Here is a 17232-nt window from a genome sequence, read left to right on the forward strand (position 1 = left end):
TTCATATCCAGTCAAAACAGATTGGTTGTTTCAATCAATGGATGATAGTAGCCTCCATTGCTCAGCAGCATTTAGAAGATTTGAGAAGGGGGATAACATTATGGCTCCACTGAAATCAGTGCCAAAACCTTTCCATATATACCAAAAGATCATCACTATTGCCATTTTCTTTATCATATCTTGGTGATGACTTGCTTTTCTGTGGCTGAAAGAACAATTCCATAGTTAAATTATACTAACCAGACATGTTTTACTAGTATTCTACACAAGTCTGAGATTCACTTGTAAATGCCTGAATTACCCTTTGTAATTCATTTTGTTTTCGTAATTCCATTTTTGTTCTTTTGCTTGCTATACTTTAGTTTTATGAGTTTGAAATTTGATCTTTTATTTTTTCCTGTCTTTTGTGCTTTAGTCATAAACTAGAATTTATTATCTAGGTTGGCTAAGAAGGCAATATTTGCTCATGCTGTTCCTCACATTTTCTGTTGAAAGTGCCTGAAGCTTCAGAGAACTTCTACAAAGAATTATGTAGAATTACCACTCTTTGAATTTGCTTTTCAACCTGGTATTCATATCAGTCAGTACAAAAAAGGAAAATATTTTTGGATCTTGACAACACTGAAACAAGATAATCTAATTGTTTAATGAGCTTGGAGGAAGTTTTATCCACATCTGTAATTGTTGCATCTTTTAATTCATCTTGTTGAGGAAACCCCAGCACAAGCAGTAGACTGTAGGATCAGCAAAGCAGCATAAAAAGGGGTCTCCGGTTGTTTTTATTGTCAATGTAATTTTAAGGCAATGGTAACCAAAAATATTTTTCCTTTTTGCAGAGCAAGCTTTACATGGAAGGATTTAGAAGCCTAAAAGAAGGAGAACCAGTGGAATTTACTTTTAAGAAATCTTCCAAAGGCCTTGAATCAATACGGGTAACGGGCCCAGGTGGGAGCCCCTGCTTAGGAAGTGAGAGACGACCCAAAGGGAAGACAGTACAAAAAAGAAAACCAAAGGGAGATAGGTAATTATTTCACTTTGTTCCCTTTACCATTTTCTCTTTGTAAGTTTTTCCTGAAAATTGTTTTATCAGTACTTATTTTTTGGGAAAGGAGATCATTCTGTGCAAATTTGGTTTGCTTGTAGCTAGGTAGTTTGATTAGATGTTGTAATCTGTACCTATACACATATTTCACTGCCCTGGTTTTTTTTTTAAAGCCTTGCCCACTGCACTGTGAAGTAATATAAAGCTATTTTGAAAACAGACTAAAAACAGAGGTCAGCCTTAAGATGAGTGTAGAGATTAATATATGCTGAAAAGGTTGTATGGAGCCTGTTTTGTTGAATGTACATCTGTAACATTCTGTACATGAAGTTAATATTTATTTAGTGTTGCTTAGATTGAAAACTTAATATTAATTAGATGCATAATCAGATACTGTATTTTCACTTCATTAAAAAATTCTGCATACTTCCAAAAGCCTTAATGTCTGAAGGTGTGGAGAACAGTTCTGTAAGTACCTTTTACCCCATTACAAGCTAGATCCTAGAGCTGTATCCACTCATGCTATAGATAAGCATCTGTTGCTATATCTGTTTGCTTCTACTCCAACTTTGCCTCTACTGATCCGAACATGTTTCATAATATTCATCCATAAAGGCTGTCCTTTATTCCAAGAGGGCATCTTTCTTCTCAGTGGCTACTATAATATATGACTTCTAGTGCTGTGTGAGTCTCCTTGCATCCTATGGCTTTCCCCAGCTGATAAGTACAGTACTAGGGAACAAGGGAAGAATATTTTGAGAAGGAGCGAATATGCTTGCTGTATCCTCTCGTAGCTAGACCTGAGCATCCAAATTATTCAATGGAATATTCAGTTTACCAGGGTAGTATGTTTTATGTGTCTCTTGCTGCAGGTACTAACACAAACAAGTACAGTTTGGAAGTAGAAAAGGACCAACAGAAGAACTTAACTCTCTAACTTATCTTCCACCCTCACAAGTAATAAGTCAGATTTCATGACCTCTGGCTATTTGGAGGCAGGATCCCCTGCCTTTCATCTCAAGCGGGAGTAGATGAGTTTCCCATAGTCGCTAACATAGCTAAAAGGTTTATTTCCTTCTTTTTTTAAAAAAGAAAAATTCAAGGATTGGTACTGATACAAGTTGTTTCTCTTGCCTTCTGCCTTTTCTCCTAAATGACCAAGCCATAAAATATAATTTACTGCTGCTCTGTGAGAACAGGAAACTTTTTAGGCTTAGGCCAAGTTTTAGTTTTGATTGACTGGTCCTTTCTTGTGTGCTCTAAGTGGTTCTTATTTATTTAAACGAGTCCCTGCTTAACTCATGGTTTCATGGATTTTGCAGAAACCCTGAAATTCAGGATTGTCTGCAAAATCCGCAAAATCAACAATAAAAAAAAAACTTAATAAAAATAAAATGCTGGCTCCCCAGGGCAGAAAAAGAGCCCAGTGCAGCCCTGGTCCCAGTCCGCAACTGCAGCCTGCCCCGTGCCCTCCCAGGGTGTGTGCAGTGACAGGATTGCCCCCCAGGGGCAATACGTAGGGGGTGCATGCCAGGGGCATGCGTCATTCATACCCCGCCCCCGTAACTGTTGGGCATGCCTCAGCTCCATCCCATGCTCTACTCCTTCCCTCACTGTGGGGTGGTTGATCTGCCCCCTGCCCCCTGCATGCCCATGCCCCTTCCTTCCCCCTCCCCTTCCACCACAACAGATTTACCAGCTGGATACATGTGTACTGGAAATCAGATCAGTATCTACCAATATGCCTCCTTAAAAATCAGCTATTGGTATTGGCCCCCAAAATCTCTATCAGTGCACCCCTAATTTATATATTACAGTGCTTACTCCTTTCAAAGGGGCCAGGCAATAGACAGGGGGAGCTCAACCAGGTAGGGACAATCTGTGGCAGCCTGGTTAAGAATTGCTGAGGTGGGGAGTGTGAAAAGTGGGGGAAAAAACACTTTTTTCTTATGTTTTAAAAAAGGAGAAACTCTATCCCCACCTGTAACAAAGTTGACATTTGTAACTTTATTCACAATTAGTGGCTTTACTTGCTTTGAAGAAAACATTGTTTGGTTGAACATATGACCATTTAATAATTATATTTCAGCATTGCATAGGAGAAAATGTACACAGCTGTTTCCCAGATTTGTCCCAGTACAGCTGATCCACTTCATTGGGTGAAACACACATCAACTTTTTGTCCTGGCCATTAATGCTGCAGGACAACAAATGATGCATTCTCTTGGGGTTTGAAGGGCTCATTTCTGCACATCCTAGGAATTCTTGTCCAGGATCAGACCCTTCAAGCACGGGGAACACCTGCTTAGCCTTCCCCACATCCCTGGGAATCTCCAGGGTGTGTCTGTCTAAGCAGGGAATCTGCAACTTTCCCTGCTTATGGAGACACCCTCCCCACCACCCTGGAGATCAGGGGTACTTCATTGTACATGGAGAAAGTTGGGCAGGCACTCCCAGAGCTTAAGGTGCCTGATCCTGTGTGGGAATTGCTGTTCCTTGGGGGCACAGGATTGGGCCCTTCCAGCCCTGAGAGAGCACCTGTCCAGGGTGGCTGGAGAGTATGGGCTACTCCGGGCTGCTTTTATCTAACTGACTCAGCTTTAGATAAAAGTGCCAAAAAGCCCAGTTGAAGCACCTGATCTATACAGACACTGGGTCAAAGTAGCATGCTGCTGCTTCTAGTAAAGTACATTTATTTTATTTTATTTTTTAAATGTCTGCAAGTTGCCAATGTGCTTTAAGACTGTTCATACAGCCGGGTTGTAAGTTAAGGTGTTAACTTACAGCCTACTGATTTCCCTGTATACAAAAGCTGACAAAATTACTTTGTCTTAATACTAAAATAAACCAGAATCTGGCCCACAACCTCAATGTGATGTTCCAAAGAGGGAAAAGAAACCAAAATTAAAAATAAGTTTATGTTATTTATGTGTTTGTTTGTTTGTTTATTGTTATAATTTAGGCCCAAGTTAAATATTTCTGGGAAGCTTCAGGAAAAGTAATTAAAGGGGTTAAAAGTTTAATATTAGATGATGATGCCTTTTTTCAAGAAAGAATATAGTGCATATGCCAATCTGTTTAATGCGAGAAAAACAGAAATGGGGAAACTGCTTTGCTAGCTGTAAATTTATTTGCTGTTTTGTTTTACATACTTGCATGCCTGGAGATTGATCCTTTGTCAGAGTGTGTATGTAACTAAGTGTCTCCTGCAGCCCTCCTGGCACTGGACCAGTGAAAATTAACTGGTTATTAGTTAGCAGGCTTCTAGGGTTTTCAGGGTTCAGCAGTCCTATTAGTGCACAAGGCTGGGTGCTTTGAATAGCCTGCTGTGTTGAATCTGCTTTGCAGGGCACATTTCAGTCACAGTAATTTTTTTTTAAATATGGAGAACCAACAACAAATAAGAAAAGAAAAAACCTCAGGAGGGAGCAACAAGGAAAAACCAACTGAACTGAGGGCTAGTCTGCAAAAAAAATAAATAAATAAGTGAGCTCTTCGGGCAGTTTAACTAATCCAAGTTAATTAAATAGTAGTGAAGATAAGGCAGTTTGAGTTTTTAACTCAGGTTTGCAGCTCAGCAAAAAGCCTCTACAGCTGCCTGGGGTTGTACTTGAGCTGCTAACTTCAGGTAAAGCCCACGTTGCCTTGTCTTCATTGGTATTTTAGCTGTTATCAAACATGCATTAGCTAGCCTGAGTAGACCCACTGTCAAAGCAATATCAAAAATTCAGTGTTACAAAAATTTAGTATTCTAAATTAGGAACGCATTTAGAAAAATTCCTAATGGAATCCAGGAATTTCATTGTAGTAACCCTTGCATTAGGTTAGAAAGACCGCATTGTCTGTTGCTAAATATAAAAGCTTATCTCTATAAAACTCTATTGCAAGTTTAATACTTGGGGCTGTTGTTCAATAATAGAATACATATATCTGATTACGTGCCACTGGACATTTTTAGCACGCATGTATGTGAATCAGAGATTAATTTTAAAAGTGATGGGATACAGAGGAGTAATGAACACATTTTGCACCCTTAGCAAACCACTGTCAAAAAGCGAGTATGGGATTAGGGAGGCAGGATAGCAAATTTTACCTGTCCTAGGGACTCAGCTGCTGCAGCAGTGTCTGCCTGTCCCCAGCTGCTGCTACAGTGGTGTGATGTCCAGCCCCCAGCTGTTACTGCCATGTTGTGGTGCAGCTGTCAGGTGTACAGGGCAGGAAATTAAAACATTACATGATGTAGTGGCTGGTCACTGCAGATTCATCCTCCGGTGTTGATTAGCTAGGGAAGCAGTTTCTCAGATGGTGAAGGATTTTTGTGAAGATGGTGTGGAATAGAACATAGAGTTAGAAGGGAAGAGAGAGAGAAAGAGAGATGAACAAGGGCAGGGGAATAAGAATTGATGAAGAAAGACGTTATGCTTCAATGGGAGAAACAGATGGACCCACATATGGAAGCTGAGTAGGGTAAAGACTCCAGAGAAGTCAGAAGAAAGAGTTGGGAGGCAAAGCTGACAGGAGGTCTTAAAAGAGGGGAGAACCCACATGATAGGGGCAGGTCAGTGTCACAGGAGGGAACAGCTCTCAAGAGAAATGTCTTGGATTAGTTAGACATAGTATCCTTTGGATGTGAGATGGCAATACATCACTTCCAACAGGTTCAGTTTTCTTATACTCTCTTGTGAAGTAGAAAATGTTTACAGTGCTGCTGCTTGACAGAGAAGGAAGCAGACACAGAAGTTAAGTAATTCAGTGATTTGCTGGCTTTCAGTTTTTGCTCAGTCAACTTTAATCACATTGCCTCTCCAAAAAAATCACATAAAATATACATTCTGAAATGATGCACTTTGATCTTTTTCTTTCCCTTGGTCTCGGATTTTTAGATCTTATGCATTACCACCTTATTTCTACTAGTTTTTCATCCTACCATCTTGTTTCTACTAATTTCTCTTTCCCCATTTTGGTGCCATTTTTGGTGTATTTCGTCTCAACTTTTAAAAAATAATTTCCCAACTCTTCCTTGTTTGCTGTCTTTCAACTTCTGCGTGAGATTTCTCCCCAGTGGGGAGGTCTCCTACAATTCTGTTGTTTCCCTTTTCTTATTTTTTCCTTGACAACTAACTTCAAAAGGTAACTGTAAGATGTAGTGAGAACTATCCTTAAACCTGGAGAGAAATAAATATCCTTTTGGATATTTTTTGATGCATTACATGAAGTGATGTATAAGACAAAGGCTATCTCTACATGAGACGCTGACTATGCAGTGGCTCATTACTACTGCACTGTAGCGTTGTGTGGCATAATGTATGACGTAACACTACTGTGCAATAGTAACAAGCTACTGCGCAGTCAGCATCACCTAAAAGCCATTTGGCGATGCTACTGCGCAGTCATTTAGCACTTTTTTAGACAAGTACTAAATGACTGTGCTGTAACAACTGCACAGTCAGCATCTCATTCAGATGCAGCCAAAGAGTATGCCAGAAGGTTCACTAAATTCTCAAAACTTTCCATCTGCACTAAGCGTTTCCCAGTAACAAGGCATTTGTACAAGAAAAATACATGAGCATACTTCCAGGTCTCAGTTTGGTAGGCAGAAGACTATAGCTTCACAGGACAGACTCCACACAGGACAAACTCCTCCCCTCTCTCAGAACCTTTTGTCCCAAGGGCAAGTAGGCTGGCTGGGTTGTGAGCCAAGAGACCTTGACTAGTGTACAGTGTACAGACTAGTGTACTACATAGTTGGTATAGTTCATAGCTCTTCTTACTGAGCAAGGTCTCATATACTATTTAAAGAAGCAGGCAAATATTCCGTCCTCCACATCCTCACCATTTTGAAAATGGCACAAAGTAAGAAGTCACCTATCATCACTTCTCTGAGAGCTGAGGTCAAAGCCAGGTCTCTAGTATGACACAATCAAGTCTCACCAGCCATACTGCCTGTGCTGCATCTTTGTGTTTGCCTGTGCTATCTTAGATCACAGTCCCCTCTGGAACCTGTAATAGGCCCCAGGAATTTTGATTTCCAGAATTTTCCTGCTGATTTTCATCCCACAGAAGTAATTTGGACTCCAGTGAATCTGGGAGGGCTGCATATCTCTCTACAGCTTAATTTACAGAGAACAGTCAAAATAATGATACTGGTTATTCCATGAACTCAAGGACTAGGAGTTTGTGTTGTTTATAAAGAAGTCCAAGCTTTAGATCCTGTTGATAACCCAAAGAAGTCATGTGTATTTTTTCTACTTGCTGTGCTTTTAATGAGTGCCTCAGAACCATGTTAAACCTGAAATGTACCCACACTTTACTAAGCTCTTAGCCAAACAAATTCTTGCTGACTTCACTAGGAGTTTGCATGAATAAGACCAGAGCAGGGGTTGTCTGGTTAACCGTTTTGTTGGGGATGTATGTGCAAGAATTAACAGAGCCCAAATTTCTTAAATTAAATAAGCAATCCAAACTTGTCTCTAAAGTCCATGGGTATGATGCACACAAGGAACAGATGTATTGAGTAGGAAGGTGTCATTTTTATACAGCATCAAGTAGAATGGAAACATATATGAGAATAATAATTTTTTTACAAGCAAATGGATCCTTAAATACACAAATTGGTTTCAGAATCCCATGTGTGTTTTTGAAGTAGGACATTCTCTTAGTTCTGCTATGTTTTGCGACTATTTTAAGATCCTAGTGTGATTAGCTGAGAATGTGACAGTACTTTTAAGTCATTCAGTCAGATACTGTAACACTTCAATCATCTTATCTTTTTTCTTTTTCATGGTGATAATAATCAAAATTACTTGCCTTTTCCTGTGGACTTCCCTCTTCTTTGCACTTTCCTTTTCTTTTTATGTATAAGTCTTGTTTTCTAACTGTCATTTTGTGTTGAGAAGTTGAGGTTATAGTTCTTAAAGGAACACTCTACTTGAAAGAATGACATTTTATCTTGAAATGCTATATTCATAAATATTATTATAGCTTGGTGTTACAGAACAGTGCACCAAGGGTGGGTGTGATGCCCCCTGGTGGCCACATGGATCCTGCCTCACTCATCTACCTGGGATACCCTTCCTTTTCCTCTCGCCTGCCATGCCTTGATGGAATTATTTTCTGTTGTAGAAGGGAAACTGCTACAGTGTCCTTGAATGAGCCATAACCTGCCTTGGCCAGTGAGTATCTCCTGTACCCAGCTGGCCCCCAGTTCTATTCTCCAGTGCCTAGACTCCGTCAGTGTGTCAGGGTACCAGTTGCCTTCAGGGCTATTCATGGCCTCCTTCCTCCCCTACAGCCAGGTCCATTCCTCACAGACATTACTCTTGATCCATGCACCAGCTTGTATGGGCTTCAGTCCTCCTAGCTTTAGCCCACTGGTTACTCTCACTGTTCCCTGCCAACCTTGGCCCACTTCCTGTGGCCCGGCTTCTGAATCTCAGCCTGGTCTGGCCCATGGCCTTTCTCATTTTGCTTGGGCCTCTGGCCCATCTCACTCTAATTAGGGCTCAGGCCATGGCCCTCTCAGCTGGAGCTTGCCTCTTTGTCCCTGTTGGGGATTCTTTTGGCAGGAGCTCCTTTCCCTGCTACCTGCAGGGCCAAGTTACTTGCCCTGGCTCAGGCTCTGGCCTTATAGGCCCCAAAGGCCCCACCCCTGTTCTGTCATGTGGCTTCCTAGCCACATACAGGAATTACTCCTTTTAATGAAGGGCCAGCCTGTGCTTCTGCTGCTGCATCCCTGTTTCACTTGGTTTAAACCTTGTTTAACCACTGATTTTCATTTAGTAGAACTGTAAGAGACAGTTAAGTATATGTCCTCTCAAAAATGAAGGTAAATCCACAGTTGTTTAGGAATCTGAGCTTGACAGGATTTTTTTGGGGCTGGGTTTTTGTTTGAGACAGCTCAGACAAAGGAAAGAGAGAACATAGAAACAAAGGACATGGGGATTTTAGCACAGTCTGCACAAGCACTGGTATGTGGAATTCAGAGGGTAGGATACTAGATAAAGGACTTGGGACTGTGAGCAGGGAAAACTTTGGTTGCTTGGACCTTCCTGTGCTCAAGAAAACAGGGCTTTCTTTCTGCATTTAAAGAAAGCACCTGGAAGTTTGGGTCAAAAAGATTAATGTTGCTGTTTATTATGTATGTATAGTGAATGAATCAGGGAACTGTAGGGAAAAATAAGTTAATTTTGTAGCTGGTGTTGTGCCTGTGTCAGCTAAGTACCATCCAGAGGAAAACTAGACTCTGACCAAACCCACAAAGGAAACCAGTACCCCAAGTTAGGTATCTAGATTCCATATATAATGAGCATCTAGAATTGGATACATAAAAAAATAGCACATTCAGTGGGTTGTCAGTAGCAAAATTATGAGGACAGAATTATGTCTTCAACCCACTCCAGGTTTAGGAGTTATGGTGGTACTTTGAGGTGCCTCTCTATAGGCAGGATTCACAGCCCAGAACCCTTTTCTGAGTCCAGGTTCCTAAGCTCTTTTTTTCAAAAAATAGACCAGAATCACCCCTTTTTATGAAAAGAATGACAGGCCATAGAGGCTGTTTTTATCCAGGAGCTCAGTTGCTAGAGAAATTACTTAGGATGTGAGAGGTTCTTCCTTCCTCTGCCTGATTTAAACCCATACTGCCAGGCGAGTGTCTTAACCACCCAGCTATAAGATTGTTCAACATGAGAGGTAAGATGAATTTCTAATCTGGTTATAACATTCACGTGAGAGAGGGTGCTGACATTGTTTCCACTTCCTGCTACAAGGACAAATTATTTGACAGCTACCTCCCTGGAAAGCACCCTAAACATTAGGCAATAACATCATGCTTCCTCTTGGAGTCTGCTCATGTTTGGTTCTTTAGTTCTCTTATGCAAAGTCAAAAGCTTCAACAGAATGGCGAATCATATCTTCAAACCAGAATTAAAACCTGTAGCTTATTGGTGAGGGTGCTCTCCTAAGAAGAGGCAATGTTAGTTTGAAACTCTTCCATCTGAGGAAGTACCCTACATTTTGACTAGTACCATAACCTCTAAGCCAAGTGTTTTCAACCTTTTTTAGTCTAAAGTACCTCCAGCGGCTGGACACAGAGCAGAACAGGCAGGTAGTGCATGGCCAAATGCTGCACGGGGGTGGGGGGTGGCTAGACACCGAGCGTGCAGGGGGAGTTGGGGAGGGGGAGGAGGGTAGCATGCGGTTGAACACTGAGTGTCATTTTGTGTCATCATAGTTACCTGAATTGCCCCTCTACCTCACCATGACTAGATGCCTCACTAGAAAAAAGATCTAGATTCTAGAACAAGGATATGCAGGATGGGAAGGTAATGTTCTTATGGGCTAGTTCAAGCAAGCAGTTGTATACAAGAGAAGCAGCATCACAATGAAAACCTGTGGGCCAAATCCAGCACTTGACAACTGTGGGACTTCAGCAGCATTCATTGGTGGAGAAATACAGCAGCTTATGCTTTCCCCATGATGCAGCAGCAGAAGTTTTCCTCATGCCATGGCAAGGAAAAGCAATGGCAGTGGACAAGTCCTAATGCCCACGGGCCTCTGATCCAAGTTGGATCTTTCCAGCTCATGGTCTGAAAAGGTTGCCAACTGCTAAGCTAAAACATTTATTTTCTTCGATCTTCATCCATTCATAATTTTATGGGTACTGGGTCTCATAGTGCTAGATCTTCTATGCTCAATATTTGAAAGCACAAAAAATTATTTGAACTACACCAGTTTTCCACCAAATGGCTTTCCTTAGCCCAGAAATGACTTCAGTTGGATTTTACTATTGAGCTTTTGAACAGTTTAAATGCCAAGCATCTACTTTACTTCAGGCATGTCAGAGAATAATAGTATGCAACAGACTGCTTTCATTTTATTGTCTATAATGTTGCACCAGTTTATAAAGTTTAACCAGATAGCTTTGATTTTCTCTATGATCAATGGATATATTTTAACTAATATATGAAAGTTAAATTGGTGCGTGTTTTAAATTTACCTTTATTCAAAATTTCTGTGTTAATTTAATTATTAATTTAACATTTAATTACATTAATGCCTAATTGGATAAAAAAAGGGATCTGGTGTGTGGCAGTGTGTGTGTGCATGTGTGTGTGTTGAGGAGGATAATGATTAGACTCATTAAATACAGAACAGTTAGGTGTGGATTTGTTTTCTTGCCCATTATATACTTTGCGGGGGTGGACAGGATTATCATTTACTGATGTTTAATGCAGAAATGTGTGCAGTTCAAATTTAAAGAAATGCTATTTATTGAATACCTTAAATTTCAATTGTAATTGTATTCAAATTAAAATGATGTAGCTGAATACAATACATCTCTTCTTTTCTATTAAGTATAGGATAAAGATAATTGAAATAAGGTTGAGTGATGCTTTTAGGGTCAGTCATACCTATTCAGTTTTTGAACTTGTGATACTTATTAGGAAAAATATTTTCTTCTTTGTGTGATTGATATGAAGATGTGCCATATATTTTAATTCTGCATTTATTTTGGATATTAATTTATACTTCTTCTTATTTGCAGTTTAAATAGCCTAATAGAAATATGTGTAGCATATTGAGTATGTGTAGCAATACCTTTGCATTGTTTCATCTTTTGGGTTTTTGCGTGTGTAGGCATCATATTTTATCAGAATTTTAAGATGATTTAAGTCAAAAGAGATTTTTTATGTTTTAATCCCCACATCTCTAATTCACTGGGGCTTCATGACATCCTTCTCATGGGCTTTTTATTGATGCAAGGGCAAGAAATAACTTGCAGATATTTTGAAGAAAAAGTTATTTACTAGCTGATCAGACAGGCAGAAGGAAAGCTGTTATGTAGCTGATGGTTACAAGAAAAGTAAAAATAAAAGCAAAACCTTACCAATTATCTGTAAAGTCAGGTACACTTGCATTATTTTCTCTATGTTTCTCTTTGTTTCACTATGCTTTTACCTACACTAGAAAACAAATGTGTCATGGTTAGAATGTAAAAATATTGCTAATAATATTTTAGTAATTTTTAAACATTATTACCTTCAACAGCTTTATAGAAGCTGGTTACAAATTCTCTGCTGTAGTACAATGGCTTTTCATTATTACTTTTTTCCAATTACACTAATTTTATGTCTACAGTAGAAAAATATTATGAATTTATAGTATTTAGGTATGGTCCTATAAGAGTGTTTATGATTTGTAACATATCAAGAAGTTTCAACAAATACTACAATGGGTTTGTATTTTATAAGACTTGTGTAGTCAGATTTTGGAATTTGTGGTTTCCTTTGTGGAAGAGAAATCTTTCAGGCATGAATTGATAGTCCAGATCTTTTGAGGTCTGTCTGTTCTAACCTATGACCTCTGTTCTTACAAGGTCAACATCTGAGGGCAGGAGATTAAGGCAGTTTAAAGACTGAAATGGGAACTGGAATGGAAAAATTAGCCAGCACATTTTGGGTGCAAAACATCAAAGTCATCAAACAATTTGCTTATTTTAAATTCAGTTTAAGGGAAACAAGCTAATTATGCTGTTCTTGCAATTTATAATACCCAGAAAGATTAACATGCCAGAAAATTCCTATTGGTAAATAATACCATAATGCAGTATAGTATATGGTATGTATCTTTTGTATAAGAAAAGTTGTTATCCAATATCTTGTAAAATAGCAACTTGGGATCTGAAGCCTCAGGTGATATTTGTCAAGTTACCCCTACTCTTTTAAGTTGCATCATTGACACCGGTATGACTAGTTGTATAAGTAAGTGTCATAGGAGCTCTCCCTGTCTTGGTGGCTTGAGTTCCCACCACAGCCTATGAAGAATCAGGTCCTCATATTGCACTTACGCTGTTGTTACAATTTTAGAATTCCCATACCTTAGTGAATAAACAAGTTTGTGATCATCTCTTTTTGTTAAAGCTTTTCAAACAGGCACCCTTCCTGTGCATATTTGTCATCACTGAAGGTCTCTGAATGGGTTACAGGCTGATTGATGAAATGTCATGGATATAAAACAATGCTCATTGGGTCATTGGGTCCCTTGCAGTTGAGGATGATTGTCTTCCATGACTGTTTTAGTTGTGGGTCCAAAGATGGCTGACAAGGCCTGGGATTGACAGACTGTGTTGTAGCTCATGCATATTTCCTTGCAAGGAGGATGGCTCTAGATTCTTAATTCAGTCTGCAACACACTGTTTCTGCCACTCTGGCTCTTCTATCTCCTGTTGTTATTGTAAGGTTTCAAAATACTGAGATACTTGCAGTAGACTCTTCCTCCATCTGGGTTGGTCCTGGGCAATAGTCTGACACAAATTGATGTCATTGTTGCATTTTTTCACATTGGCCTTGAGGACATCCTTAAACCGCTTTCTGTACCCTGTTCTTGGGTATATGCCTTGGCTGAGCTGAGAGAATAAAATTAACATCAGGTGTCTGGAGTTGGACATCTGGATGATGTGTCTAGCCCAGTGAAGATGATGTTGGATCATCATCACCTCAATGCTCATGGTGTTTGTTTGTGTGATGAAGCTAATGGTGCATCTATCTTCCCACTGGATTCAAAGGATCTTGTGCAGGCAGCATTGATGGTACTTGTAAGTGGGTTACAGTATTTTTTGTACATTGTCCATTTCTCAACTCCATACAGTAAAATGGGAATCACAACTGCTTGATACACCATGTGCTTAGTTTCAGATCTAATGCTGCAATCGCTGAACATCCATTTTCTCAGGCATCTGAAGGCTTTCTCAGGCAACTTTTGAGGCAACGTTGGATTTCTTCATCTGCATCAGCTTTCTGTGAAAGATGGCTTCCGAGATATGGGAAATATTCAATGTCCTCTACAGTCTCACCATGAATTTGAATTACTGAGAACTTGGGACTGCTCATGAAGAGCTTGTTCATGGAGAGCCTCAGTCTTCTGAATGTTAAGCCTCAGTCCCATTGTTTTGTATGCTTTGTAAAGACACCGACTATTGCTTGAGGGTCTTCTTCCAAGCATCATCAGCATATTGGAACTTAATGATTGAAGCTGGCATGGTCTTGGTTTTGGATAGGGATCAGCTATAATTAAACAACTTACCATCCATTCAGTAGTCTAGCTTCACTCCAACTGGAAAATTGTTGGTTGTCAGATGTAGCATTGCAGCCAGGCATATCAAGGAAAGTCTTGGAACTGTGATGCAGCCTTGCTTAACTCCTGTCTTAACCTCAAAGGGATCTGTGACAGATCCATTACTGAGAACCACTGCTCGCATACCATTATGGAGCAAAGAAAGGTGATGAATTTTGGTGGGTATCCATACTTCAGAAGGATCCTCTACAGTGCTTCTTGGTTGACAGAGTTGAAGGCTTTCATGAGATCAAAGAAGGCCATGTAGAGTGGTTTATGTTATTCCCAACATTTTTCATGCAAATGGTGAGCAGTGAAGATCATGACAGTTGTGCTTCTTCTACACCCACACTGAAATTCTGGGAGGAGGTCTTCAGCAAGTGGAAGGAGATGGTTCAGGGTGGTTCCTGCAATGATCTTTCCTGTGGTGGACAGCAAGGCAATCTCTCTGTAATTTTCAGTCAGACGTGTCTCCTTTCTTGAAGAATGTCATGATCGTGTTGTCCCTGAGGCCATCTGGGATTTCCTCATCATTCCAGATCCTTAATATGAAGGCATGAAGCTGTGATGTGAGCTGCCTCCTGCTTGAAGATTTTGCTGGGGATTCCATCAGATCCAGATCTTTGTCATTCTTCATCTGCTTGACAGCTTTCCTTACCTCATCAGGGTTGAAAGGATTCAGGATCATCTCTGACTGGGTGTTGCAGGATGGAATTGAGAACACTTATCAACAACAGTCTCAGCTGAGAAGGTCTTCAAAATGCTTCTTCCAACTGGTGTTGATGGCTTCCCTTTCCTTGACCAGGTCTCCTCCATCCTTAGGTCTCAAAGGGGTTAATCCCTGAATGCTTGGACTATAAATGGCTTTGGTGCCACTGAAAAAGCCATGCATACTGTAGACATCAGCAAGATGACAAATCTCATTTGCCTTGTATTTCCACAACTGTTCTTCATGTTACTGGCCTTCCTTTGGACCTCTGTCTCAGCATGTTGGTGACTCAGTTCCTTTTGCTTAGAGTTGATGTAATTCTGCCAAGCACCAAAAGGATTGTGCTTTTGGTCCATCAACTCCTGGTCACTCTCATCAAACCAGTCTTGATGTTTCCTGGTAGAGAATCCAAGTGTCTCTTTGTAAGGAGGAGGACTCTGGGGCCTCCCACTCTGCCCAGTCAGGGGCATGGACCAAGGTGGTCAAGGGCCCCAAGGCCCGCCGCACCAAGGCCCCTCCCTTGCCGGAGCTTAGCAACAGGTTCGCACCTCTTGCAGACCCGGCAGAGCCTGCTCAGTTGCCAGCTCCCGCAGGCAACCCAGGCTCCACCGCAGCCACTGCCCCCGCTCTCCCCAAGTCAAAGCGAAAGGTGTTTGTTGTGGGAGACTCCATCCTGCGGGGCACTGAGGGGGCAATCTGCCGCCCCAGCCTCTTAGCCCGGGAAGTCTGCTGCTTCCCAGGGGCCCGCATCTGAGACATTGCGGAGAGGATCCCGCAGCTCCTCCGGCCCACAGACCACTACCCCATGCTCCTTATTCACGTGGGCACCAATGACACGGCTCGGAGCACCCCCAGCCAGGTCATGAGGCACTACAGGGAGTTGGGAGCGGGGCTTAGGGGTCTGGGAGCTCAGGTGGTGTTTTCGTCCATCCTCCCAGTCTCGGGCTATGGGCTGAGGAGGGAGAGGAGAATCCACACAGTGAACCAAAGACTGCGGAGCTAGTGTCATCGGGAAGGCTTTGGCTTCCATGACCACAGCCCACTCTTTGGTGAGAGAGGCAGCAAGCTGCTGGGAAGAGATGGCCTCCACCTCTCTCCCCTGGGGAGGAGGCTCTTCTTAGTCAGGCTGGCTGACCTGCTCCACCGGGCTTTAAACTAAGCCCGCTGGGGGATGGGGGGACTACTGCCACTGCTGGCCTGCAGAGCGACCCTTGCAAAGCCAGCAGACCAAGGCACTTAAGGGAGACCACCCCTGCCCCAGCCCTGGCACAATCTGTGGGCAAGGCAAGAGCCCCCAGTAGCACACTTGCCTGCCTGTACACTAATGCCAGGAGCCTGGGCAACAAACAGGACGAGCTCGTCCTCCTGCTCAGTGCAAAGAAATATGATGTCATTGGGATAACAGAGACCTGGTGGGACTCCACCCATGACTGGACCGCGGGTATAGAGGGCTATACCCTGTACAGGAGGGATCGTGTTGACAAAAAGGGCGGGGGTGTAGCTGTCTATGTGAAGGAACGCTACATGTCCCTGCAAGCTGATGTTGGCGACCGGCATGGACAGCTAGAGACCCTCTAGGTAAAAATTCGTGGGGAATACGGCACAGGGGACACAACGGTGGGAGTCTACTACAGACCTCCCACTCAAAGTCCTGAGCTTGACCAGGAGTTCACCCGGGAACTGACTGAGGCCGCTTGCTCCAGGACCTTGGTTGTCATGGGTGACTTCAATTACAGCTCCTGGGAAGATCACTCAGCAAAATCTGAGCGGTCGCAAAGCTTTCTCTCGTGCGTGGATGACCTCTACCTGACTCAAGAAGTCTGTGGGCCAACGAGAGGCAAAGCGCTGCTCGACCTGGTACTGGCTCTGGGGGACGACCTAATCAGTGACCTAGTGATCGATGGGAAGCTGGGTGACAGCGACCACGAGCTGATCACCTTCACCATCCGCCGTAAAGCTGGCAAGTCAGTCAGCAACACAGAAGTCCTTGACTTCAGAAAAGCCGACTTTGACAAGCTCAAGAGGCTAGTCAGTCAGGCCCTCAGGGACCATGACCCCAGGGAGATGGGAGTTCAAGAAGAGTGGTTGCTTTTCAAGGAAGCGATCCTCAGTGCACAGGCTAAATCTATCCCAACACGGAGGAAAGGCAGCAAGAAGGCACAGCAGCCCCCCTGGCTCTCCAGAGACCTAGCGGACCTCCTGTAGCTAAAAAGGAAAGCCTACAGAGGATGGAGGACGGGATTCACCTCCAAGGAGGATTACTCCGCGCTGGTCCAGTCCTGCAGGGAGCAAACCAGGAAAGCCAAGGCTGCAACTGAACTCCAACTAGCTTCAGGCATCAAGGACAACAAAAAGTCCTTCTTCAGATATG

The 17232-nt window shown here is 42.1% G+C and overlaps 1 protein-coding gene across 4 annotated transcripts in view; it reads left to right on the forward strand.

Moving 5' to 3' along the window:
* Nucleotides 1–17232, forward strand: part of LIN28B (lin-28 RNA binding posttranscriptional regulator B) — a 144699-nt gene that overhangs the window by 63830 nt on the left and 63637 nt on the right. For all 4 annotated transcript variants that reach the window (XM_090037252.1, XM_090037266.1, XM_090037270.1 and 1 more), the window contains one exon: nucleotides 837–1021. In XM_090037252.1, coding sequence (XP_089893378.1) covers nucleotides 837–1021 — 185 coding nt within the window. The remainder of the gene's footprint in view (nucleotides 1–836; nucleotides 1022–17232) is intronic.

This window comes from Crocodylus siamensis, chromosome 1 (assembly GCF_052110815.1).
Source record: "Crocodylus siamensis isolate JL-2025a chromosome 1, ASM5211081v1, whole genome shotgun sequence".
NCBI classification, from domain to species: domain Eukaryota; kingdom Metazoa; phylum Chordata; order Crocodylia; family Crocodylidae; genus Crocodylus; species Crocodylus siamensis.